Genomic DNA, 11,587 nt, shown 5'->3' with positions numbered 1-11,587 from the left:
TTAAAACTCCCCCCCCCTTTCTTTTTCTGGTGGGGAGTCAAGGATAGACTGCATTTCCATAACTCAGATAACACTTTTGCCTTCTGTACTGTGATGTCTCCACGAGCTCCCTTTGCAGTGTTTCTAGGACCTGTCACACTGCTCTGAGTCCGTGCCTGACTCCACAGCTGGCCTGTCTTGCAGGTCTCCAAGATCTGGTCTACAGTCCTTTTTCTAGGGCTTGAGTCCAGCTTCACCACCACCCCCACTCCCATCCCCACCCCCACCCCGCCCGGGGCGTCACTGGCCAAGCACCAGGCAATACGGAAGGAAGCTGTTTCTGCTCTGAGCTCTGGAGTGCAATCACAAGCTCACACCCGACCCCATCCACCCACACCACCGCCTAGAGACTTCTGGGGACCTCTCAAGTCCACTACTCTGAAAGGTGAAGGCTCAGGCCACCTAGGCGCGGGGACAGCGGACACACTCGCACAGAGAGGCGCGACTGCGACCCGGGGTGAGGCTCCAACCGGGAGCAATTGAGGAGCCCAGGAGCCCTTGCTGTACAAGGGAACCAGCGCAGGCGCAGCAGAAAACGCCCCGGGCCCGGCCCCGCAGGTCTGAGGGCGAAGTGTCTGGGAGGGACAGGGTGGCGCCGGGCCAGGCTGTCCGCGGGGCTCACCTCGCGCTGGACCTGGGAGGGGCGCGGCACCGCCCGCGGGCCTACGGATGCCCCGCCCGTCCCACTCCACGGCCCGGGCCGGTCGTGAGCTGCTGCAGTATGAGAGCCGGTGCCGCCCCTCGCGGTCGGTGGACGCGTGGCGAACCGAGGCGGCGGCTCCTGGGCTCTGCATGGGGACACCAGGGGTCCGGCGACGCGCACGGCGCGGAGGCTGGGGATTACCCCTGAGCTCCTCTGCGCTGACTGCAACAGGACTGCTGTGCACCGCGTTGACCGCCTGCATCTGCTGGGGACAGCTGCCGCAGCTGCCCTGGGCGTCCCCAGCTCCGCCGCGCCCAGTTAGCGTGCTGCTCTGGTGGGAACCTTTTGCGGGGCGCGGCGGCTACTCTAGGCCTCCCCCTGATTGCAGCCTGCGCTTCAACATCAGCGGCTGCCGCTTGCTCACCGACCGCGCGGCCTACGGGGAAGCTCAAGCAGTGCTGTTCCACCACCGCGATCTGGTGAAGGGACCCCCCGACTGGCCCCCGCCCTGGGGCGCCCAAGTGCGCACCGACGAGGCTCTGGAGCTACGCTTATTCGACGACCATGAGGGAGCGGCGATGCTAGCAGGCGAAGCCCTGGAGACCGCAGGCTCTAGACCTCCGGGTCAGCGCTGGGTGTGGATGAACTTCGAATCACCCTCCCACACCCCTGGGCTGCGAGGCTTGGCTAAGAACCTTTTCAATTGGACCTTGTCCTATCGGGCCGATTCGGACGTCTTCGTGCCCTATGGCTTCCTCTACCCCAGAAGCCACCCAACTGACCAGCCACCAGGCCTGGCTCCCCCGCTGGCACGCAAGCGGGGCCTGGTGGCCTGGGTTGTGAGCCACTGGAATGAACACCATGCACGGGTCCGTTATTACCACCAGTTGAGCCGGCATGTGCCTGTGGACGTGTTTGGTCGGGCGGGACCCGGACAGCCGGTGCCAGCTAGCGGACTGCTGCACACTGTGGCCCGCTACAAGTTTTACCTGGCCTTTGAGAACTCGCAGCACGTGGATTACATCACTGAGAAGCTGTGGCGGAATGCCTTCCTGGCCGGGGCCGTGCCAGTGGTGCTAGGTCCTGACCGTGCCAACTATGAGCGCTTTGTGCCTCGTGGTGCTTTCATCCACGTGGATGATTTCCCTAATGCTGCCTCCCTGGCAGCCTACCTGCTCTTTCTTGACCGAAATGTGGCTGTCTATCGCCGCTACTTCCACTGGCGCCGGAGCTATGCTGTGCACATTACCTCCTTTTGGGATGAGCCGTGGTGCAGGACTTGCCAAGCTGTGCAGACCTCTGGGGACCAGCCCAAGAGTATCCGCAACTTGGCAGGCTGGTTTGAGCGGTGAGGCCACTCTGCTGTGAATTGACTACATCTCTTCGGCTGAAGTTTTAAAATACCCAATTCTGCTTGATGGGGAAAAGATGAGATACCGATTATTATTTGGCACAAAGATAGGATGGGAACATTCCCAGGCCCGCGTGACTTTTTACGGAGAGCTGGGCTGGCTCTCTGTTAAGGGGCAGTGGTATCCAGGGTGAGGATGGAGGCTCTCTTCCATACCTGCCATCCATGGGAAGAAGTGGCTTTTCCTTCTGGCCATCGGCCTCTTAATTCTCTAGCCCACGGTCGCTTGGACCAGTGAGGAGAAGACCGCTGGTTTTGAAAGCTCAGTGTGAGATGGGGGAGGACTGTGTCCAGAGTGGGTTTTTCTTTGATGGTTGAATTTTTCAAATCATCCAATCCTGGAAAATAGAAGCCATTGATTTCCTTCACCAGCTGTTGGTGTCCCCAGCCTGTGAATAGAAAACAAGAGGCAAAGTTTTCCTCAGCGGAACGTCAAGGTGAAGATGTGGGGGCACCTCACTTTGCACTAGAAACCTATTCCTGACAAGCTGCATTTAAGCAACACATCAAACTCGGGGCCCTAGGAGAGGACGGTATTTGATAGAAATAAATGGAAAATCCCTTCACAATGTGAATGATCACCTCCTAAGTGTTTCTTCTGTCTTCATATGTCCCTATAAGCTGGATTAAGAAAGCATTAAAAATACAAATATGAAAAAGCACACATATCTTCTTGCCCTTTTCCTATCAGTGTTTACAACGGAAGAGACATCAATGATAGTGTCACGTCCACAAAGTTGTTTATTTCGTGTCTCTGCTGGACCTGAAGTTTAAACTGGAATAAGCAGCGTTGGCAGTGCTGTGCAGAGAGAACAGTAAAAGAGACTTTGATGAACTATGGGTTTGTGCAAAAGGAAAAAAAAATCTTTTGTGTGTCTGTTATATGGTTGTTCTGTTTCTGTCCTTTTTGTTGTTGTTGTTAAATGGAACTGAACTAGTGCCTTCAAATTAGTTGTCTGTTCTTTGTTAAACGCTGAAACCTCCAGGTTCTCCTCTGAATCTGTATCTCAGTACACTGATTCTATAGTGCCTTTGAGCCTATCTGTGGACCAATCTTGAAAATCCACTCCTGGACTTTCCAAGTTCAACAGAAGTCAGGGCATGCCTGCTTGTGCCAAACACTGGGCTTGAGCTCCCCGGGAGGTACAGAAAGGTCTGAGAAGTGCCTTCTCTACCACTGCCACAGTGAATAGGGATTTTGGTCACAAAAATAAAGCATCGTTCATAAATCAGAAGGCTTTATGCTGTCAATCAGAAGGCTTCACGCTGTCAAGCTAGGACCTTTGGTCACTGTTATGGGCAGGTTCCAAGATTAGAGTTCTGCCGCCCAGAGTTTTAGGTCAGGTTCTCAGCCTAGAGCTTAGGTCCAGGTGTTTTTGTTTGTTCTCTTCCCTAAAGGCGGCAATTAAAAGCTGTGAATAACGTTTCCTCCCTCTAGTGTTATAGTGTGGGCAGAACCACAATTACAGAGCACCAGCCACCCAGCAAAGGCAAAACAAAAGTTCTGGGTTCTCTTTGTTTTGCTTTTTCAAGACAGGGTTTCTCTGTAGAGTCCTAGAACTCTCTACTTCTTCTCCTCCTCCTCCTCCACCAGGCTGGCCTTGAACTCAGAGACCCACCATCCCTGCCTTCCAAGGGCCAGGATTTAAAGGTGTGCATCACCACACCCAGCTTAAAAGTTCTGTTTTTAAAATGAGTATTGATGAAATGTTGACCGGGGTCTTGGTGTTGTTAGAGATCCACACTGGGCAGTAGGAGAGAGTTTAGGATTTGGTAATCTGGTAAACTCTGCTTTCCAGCTGGGGGAACACTGGGATGAGGGGTGACGCTGGGCATAGAGTCCCTCTTCTGTGAAGTGTGGAGAGAGAATACCTGACTTTTCCCTGGGCTAGGAAGTAATGATGCCTCCCATGATTTAGGCAGCTGATTATACACACACACACACACACACACACACACACATTTCCTTCTTTGCAGTGAGTTTAAGTTGCCCTCATATGCATTTTACATTTCTTGAAATTAAATATCAAAATCTATTACAGAATCAACCTGAAAAAGGAAGGTTAGTCATATCATATTGTGTATTCCAAGTAAGTTCTTAAAGCTAAGCCATATTTCAGAATCATACAATTTTTTTTTCTAAGCTTGTATTTTCAGACTAGAAGTGCCTATGGTTTTTTTTTCCTGAAAAAAATTATTTTGGTAAAGCTTTGTAATTAAATTGTTATGGATTGTTTCACCTATACCCTTTGCATTAAATTTATGTTAAACTAGCCTATGTTTGCGGAATGATTATTATGGGGAAGAGTGCTTCTGAATGTGTTATGTATGTTAAATGTATTTTATGTGATTGTCATGACTTTGTTTAAGGCATAACCTTCCCTTCCAAGTTGATCCCAAACGTAACATTTTTACCCTTGGATGACCCTCCTTCCATTGAGGGACTCGGGAAGGATCGTCTTCAAAACCAGGAGAACTTGCTGGCAGTGCTTAGATTCTTTTGTGTTCCCAAGCCCTCGCCTGACAGTAAGAGGAAGACACTTAGGGTGCCAGGATGACTTCAGGAAAGAGCTTGTTGTTGGGAGCCAGAACCTGAGACTGTGGCTTGGCCACTTTCTGCTTCTGTGGCCTAAATCAGGCAAGTCATTTAAGTTCTTGAGTTGTAGCTTCCTTTTTATCACATGAATGACTGTAAGGAACCATCCTGAAGAATGACATGTGCCTAGGCAAAGTGTAAGCTGCTGTACCATTGCAAAAGCAAGTCTTTGAAGGCTCTGGACAGAGCTTAGCAGACAGTTTCTGTATAGCCAGAGTGACTAGTTTCCACTCTGTGGGCTGGACAGTCTATGCCTGTACCCTGCGGGCTGGACAGTCTATGTCTGTGCTCTGCAGGCTGGACAGTCTATGCCTGTATCTTCCTCTGCTATAGGAGAGCAGGAGAAGCCTGGAGGAGGCAGAACCAGCAGAGATACTAGCTGCTAGCTTTAGAGTTCACCAGCGGGGTGGTGGTGGCACATGCCTTTAATCCCAGCAGAGGCAGATGGATCTCTGTGAATTTGAGGCCAGCATGGTCTACAAGAGCTAGTTCCAGTCCAGGCTCCAAAGCTACAGAGAAACCCTGTCTTGAAAAACCAAAACCAACCAACCAACCAAACAAACAAACAAACAAAAAAAACCCCAAAAAACAAAAACCAGAGTTCACCAACTCAGCTCTTAGTTTAGTTTGTTTATAGACAATGGAAGACATTTGGAAAACTTAACTGTTTTTAAAAAGTATAACATGATGGGCATTCCTTGATTTAATAATTAGGATTTAAGAATTCTGGAGGTGGATTTTAGTGGGTTCTTAGACCAGCTTTGCAACATTCCCTAGTTGCCGATCTTGGGCAAGTTATTGAGCTTTTCTGTGTTTTGGTAGTCTCATCTCTAATTGAAGGTAATCATATATGGAGGTACAGAGGTGGATGAGGTAACACCCTCAACATAGTCCTGGCCCCCCCCCCAGGATGAGCCTAGAAACTGTTCAATTAGTCCAGTCCCTCCCACAGAGGGAGGCGCCAAGGTCCATACCCTCTAAAGGACTTGCCTAAGGCGATGGTAATGTGCCGTGTGTCTCACTCCTTGAGCCTCTGGTCACTTGAACTGCAAATAAGGGGCTGGACAAAAGCTCTTGGGACCTTGTGGTTCCACTTGCTCTTATTCTGCTAATTGGCTCCCCAGAGTTTAGAGAGTTAATTGCCCTCTGGTGGATTCACACCTCAGAGCAGGAAACTGGCAGCAAACCAGGGGGTGGGGTGGAGAAGGAGGGGATAATGTGGGATTTAGCTTCAGTGTGTGTGTGTGTGTGTGTGTGTGTGTGTGTGTGTGTGTGTGTGATTGTGTGTTACACTTCCCAGATACCCAGAAGAGGAGAGAAGCCAAGTTCTTGGTGTTCAAGTGTTCAGTTTGGTGAATAAGAACACAGTATACATTTCAGGTTACTCCTGCCTGTTCTCAGGGACCTTTAAGTTACAATGTCTCTTAACAAATCCAGCCTTTCTTTCTCTTTCTTTCTTTCATTCTTTCTCTCTCTCTCTCTCTCTTTCTTTCTTTCTTTCTTTCTTCCCCTCCCTCCCTCCCTCCCTCCCTCCCTCCCTCCCTTCCTTCCTTTCTTCTTTTTTGAGTTTTAGACACAGAGTTTCTCTGTGTAGCCCTGGCTGTCCTGGAACTTGCTCTGTAGACCTGTTTCTGCCTCCCAAGTCCCAAGTGTACCACCGCTGCCCGACTCAGCAAATCCGGTCTTCGGGAGGGTGGAGTTTATGAGTTCCCCGGTTCTGCACTGGTTTGCCAGTGTGGAGCTGCACCCAGGCTACCTTAGCTGGTCCTTTTTAATGGTGCTGGTTTGCAAGGGCACACACTTGTCTTTCAACTGGACTTGTTTCCCCACATGTTCCTATGTTCTCAACAGTGTAGTTACGAGCTTCTGTCCACCACATTAGGTAATATCAAGTTTGGGTAGAATAAAAAGACTGGGAACCTAATGGGGGAGTGGTAGGCTGGCAGCTGGAAAGGGAAGCTTTATTCTTTATAGAGGGCACACCATCGCCAGGAGAGGAAGATGTGAGCATGAAACCAAAACTAGGGATTCTCTTTTTCCTGTCCTCTTCGGTACACACATGGTGAGAGCTCACTTAAGCACTAAAGGAGAAAACAGAACCACCATGGACATCTAACAGGAGCAGGGCTGCCAGGAAAGAAGAGTCAATAACGTATGAGCTAGAAGTGCAAAGTTGGCTGGGGAGTGGAGAGTGGACATGGAGCCAGTGAGACCAAGTGAAGAGAGCCTGAAACAATGAGTCCGAAGAACGGGCGAGTGGGGAGAGAAGGGGAGAAGAGGGAATGGAAGGTTGAAGGGCAAGAAGTGGAAGAAAACCAGAGTGAGGGCCGGTTTAAGAGAACTGTTCGCTGGTTTAAAGATTAGCACCGTCCACCAGTGCGGATTTAAAGAGCACCATCCATTATGTCCACTTAAAGGTCAGCACCGTCCACCCTGCCGACTTAAAGATTAGCACCGTCCACCTCGTCCACTTAAAGATCAGCACCATACACTACGTCCGCTTAAAGATCAGCACCGTCCACCATGCGGATTTAAAGAGCACCGTCCACCTCGTCCACTTAAAGATCAGCACTGTTCACTGTGCCGGCTTAAAGATTAGCACCGTCCACCATGCCGACGTAAAGAGTGCTATCTTCTGTACCCTTTGCTGAGAAGAAACCTTTGTGCAGCATGAAACAGCCTCTGTGGAAGTGAAATCAAAGTAGGAACTATCTGAATAAGGAATAAGTATCAAACCCAGGTTCATTATAGCAGATTCTCTTTTTTGAATGTTTTTATTGTGCTATACATTTTTTCTCCACTCCCCTACTTTCCTCTCCTCTCCCCTTCTGCCCTCTCCGGTGACCCCCCATGCTCCCAACTTACTCAGGAGATCTTGTCTTTTTCTCCTTTCTATTTAGATCCATGAATGTCTCTCTTAAGGTCCTCTTTGCTGTCTAGGTTCTCTGGGGTTGTGAATTGTAGGCTGGTTTTTGTTTGCTTTATGTCTAAAAGTCACTTATGAGTAAGTACATATATTTGTTTTTCTGGGTTTGAGTTACCTCACTCAATATGTTTTTTTCCAGATCCATCCATTTGCCTACAAATTTCAAGATATCATTATTTTTTCCTGCTGAGAAGTACTCCATTGTGTAAATGTACCACATTTTCTTTATCCAGTTTTTGGTTGAGAGGTATCTAGGTTGTTTTCAGGTTCTGGCTGTTACAAATAATGCTGCTATGAACATAGTTGAGGACATGTTCTTGTGGTATGAATGAACTTCCTTTGGTTATATATCCAAAAGTGGTATTGCTGGTTCTTGAGGAAGATTATTTCCTAATTTTCTGAGAAATTGCCATACTGATTTCCAAAGCCCGCTATACAAGTTTGTACTCCCACCAACAATGGAAAAGTGTTCCCCTTACCCCACATACTCTCCAGTATAATGCGGGTAGCCCCGAGGGGAAACCAGGAAGCCGCATCAATGCAATGGGGGTGGGGAAGTGGGGGGACCACAGGGGAACTTTCTGGGGAAGCAGTTTAAATAAACTGGGGGAGTGGTCAAGATTTTGGCGGGCTGTCTTGACACTCCTCCAGGGAGGGGTCAAGGCTTGGTGGGTACAGGGACAGGGCCTCCAAAGATGGAGGCCAGAGACCGGGACTTGGGGACTTACACTACTTTTTTTGTTTGTTATTTTCAAGACAGGGTTTCTCTGTGTAACAGTCCTAGCTGTCCTAGAACTAGCTCTTGTAGACCAGGTTGTCCTTGAACTCACAGAGATCTACCTGCCTCTGCCTCCCAAGTGCTAGGATTAAAGGTATGTGCTACCACTGCCCGGTTGAATACTCCTTTTTTATCTGGGAAAAAAAAAATATCTTTCGTTGCCCTTTATTAAATTCTGGTTAGCATACTTCATTGATTCTCAATGTCTACTTTTAAAGATAGGGACTTTTGGAAGCAAACACCAACGTTCTTTTAAAGAAAAGGGAGGATATAAAGTTCATTTTCATTGCTTGTAAGACAACTGCTAGTAATATGTATGAAATGCATTTTTATGACATTCATTTTGAGATCTTTAGTATTTTTTAAGTTGCTGTGTCTTGGACCAATGAACTGGTTCAGAGGATGAAGGCACTGGCCACAGCCTGATGATCAGAGTTTGAGCTTCAGGTCCCACTTGGTGGAAGGAAGGAGCAAACTGATTCCCAAAAGTTGTCCTCTGACTGCCACATGTGTGTATGGCATGTGCTTGCCCCCACATGTCCACACACATATGCAACAGATGAATAAGTGCATGCCGTTTGAGATGGCCGAGTCTCATCTAATACTGTGGCAATGAGAATCTTCCATTAGACCACATGCTACATATTTGTAAAGGATCTTTCCCAAAGCAGAAGAAGTGACTGCCAACAGCTAGTGTGTTGAGAAAGCCTTCTGCGCAGGCTCTACGCTGGGACCAGGAGATATGAGGACACTGAGGACAAAAAACGGTCAGACACGTTCACCAGGGAAACGGACGTGTAGATGATTGGCTGATCAGAATTTCAGGACTGTGCAGACTGGAAAGTTGCAAGCCCAGAGGCTAATGACCTTCGCTTGTGCTAAGTTCTGGCCCTCCAGAACAGCTGTTCCTTGCTCTCTTCACAACAAAACTAACGTCTCATGATAACAGAGAGCAGCTGAGTAGGAGCCATTGCCCTAGCAAGCAACTGGCTTCTACCAATCCACAAGCTAAGATGTCACCAGGTAGCACCTTGGTCCTATAGGAAAGCTTTCCCCATCTCGCTGTACCTGCCTCTCTAAAGTACTCATCAATGTGTTTGGATTTTTTGTTTTGGTTTGTTTTTCTAGACAGGGTTTCTCTGTGTAATAGTCCTGACTGTCCTGGAACTCACTTTGTAGACTAAAGTCTTCTGAGTGCTGGGATTAAAGGCATAGGTGCCCATCTCACCAATGTGGGTGGCTTTTTTTTTTCTCTTCAAGACAGGGTTTCTCTGTAGCTTTGGAGCCTGTCCTACAACTCACTCTGTAGCCCAGGCTGGCCTCAAACTCACAGAGATCCGCCTGTCTCTGCCTCCCGAGTGCTGGGATTAAAGGCGTGTGCCACCACTGCCCAGCTCACCAATGTGTTTTAAATTTGCCTTAATTTATGACTTTCTCTGTTCCTTAAAACTATAAAAACTGGGGGGCTGGAGACATGACTCAGCACTTAAGGGCACTGACTGCTCTTCCAGATGAATTGGGTTCAATTCCCAGCACCCACATGGCAGCTAACAACTGTCTCTAATCCCAAGATCTAACACCCTCACACAGATATATGTGGAGGCAAAATATGAATGCAAATGAAATAGAAGTAAATAAATTATAGATAAGACAACTATAGGAAAGGAGTTGGTGCCTCCATTAGCTCAGGTGGACTGCTTCAGAGGGTGTCCTCATCATGGTCTAAGAGCAGAGCTGGTGAGCTCCCATTAGCTCAGGTAGACTGCTTCAGAGGGTGTCCCCATCGTAGTCTTGATCTCTTTGCTCATATTCTCACTCCTCCCACTCTTCAACTGGACTTTGGGAGCTCAGTCCAGTGCTCCACTGCAGGTCTCTGCATCTGTTTCCATCAGTTGCTGGATGAAGGTTCTAAGGTGACATTTAAGATAGTCATCAATCTGACTACAGGGCAAGGCCAGTTCAGGCACCTTCTCGTCAATTGCTTAGGGTCTGAGTTGGGGTCATCTTTATAGATTCCTGGAAATTTTTCTAGTGGCAGGTTTCCTGCTAGCCCCATGTTCCCTCAATCAAAATATCTCCTTCCTTGCTCTCATCTCTGTCCTTCCTCCATCTTGACTCTCCTGTTCCCTTAAACTCTCCTCCCTCTTCTCCCCTCATCTTCCCCTTCCGCCTTCCCTTCTCCCCCCACCCCCATGCTCCCGATTTTGTCTTGCGATCTTATCTATTTTCCTTTACCAACTGTAGCCAGACTGGGAAGGAATCATCATAGGACCAAACTAGACCCTCTGAATGTGAGTGTCAGTTGTATGGCTGGGGCAGACTGCGGGGCCACTGGCAGTGGCACCAGGATTTATCCCTATTGCTTGTACTGACTTTTTGGGATCCCATTCTCTTTGGATGGATACCTTGCTCAGCCTAGATATAGTAGGGAGGGCCTTGGACCCTGCCTAAAGCAATGTGCCTTACCCTCTCTGAGGAGTACACGGAGGTGTGGATGGAAGGAGGAAAGTGGAGGGTATGGGAGGAGGTGAGAGAGTGAAATCTGGGATTGGTATGTAAAATGAAAAAAGATAGTTTGTTTTCTTTTTTAAAAGAAAAACTATGAAAACTGTTAAGCTGCTTCCATACTAGAACCTGGGGTTTAGATAACCTAAGTCTGTGTTCCTGAGCCACGATCGCCCCAAGTGGCTCTAGAATAAATCATCTCTTCTTTCTCTTAAGATGAGATCTGTGGCTTCTGTGTCCACAACAAATAACTCCAACATATGCTATTGCCACATAAATGTCTGTTCTAGGAGGAAATATCAGCATGTGTGGAACCAGTCTAGAACACTCACAGAAACCCTGAAACATCAGAGCCCTGCAGTTTAGGGAAGCATCTCCCAACTACAGACTAAGTTCCTCTAATGCTATCCGGAAGAAGTCAGCATTGCTGCCTCTGGCCTTAGTATGTTGTCTACCTGAACGTTGTCACTAAAGTTATAGTTAAAATGAGAGCTGTGCTCAAGGAGAACCTTCAAAATGACTAATCTCCATGGGGATTTTGCTCTCCTAGCAACTAGACACAGCCATCCTACCCTCTGATTTTCTGGTTCCCCTGAGGTTAAATCAACATTTTAAAAGGCTTCTACTTCTACATTCTGTCTTGGTGATCAAATAAATACATCTCAAGGTAATGCTGGAAGTCCTACAGT

General features: G+C 48.2%; 1 protein-coding gene across 1 annotated transcript; it reads left to right on the top strand.

Annotated features, from left to right (window-relative positions):
* Positions 1-349: 349 nt before the first annotated feature.
* On the top strand, positions 350-4,360 carry Fut4 (fucosyltransferase 4). Its single transcript, XM_041656685.1, has one exon. It carries the CDS (start codon positions 709-711, stop codon positions 2,032-2,034), a length of 1,326 nt encoding a protein of 441 aa, XP_041512619.1. The 5' UTR covers positions 350-708; the 3' UTR covers positions 2,035-4,360.
* Positions 4,361-11,587: the final 7,227 nt, after the last annotated feature.

Source organism: Microtus oregoni, unplaced genomic scaffold (genome assembly GCF_018167655.1).
Source record: "Microtus oregoni isolate MIOR12 unplaced genomic scaffold, Mior012 000008F_ref0000371, whole genome shotgun sequence".
NCBI lineage: Eukaryota > Metazoa > Chordata > Mammalia > Rodentia > Cricetidae > Microtus > Microtus oregoni.
This window is presented reverse-complemented; position numbering and strand designations above follow the sequence as displayed.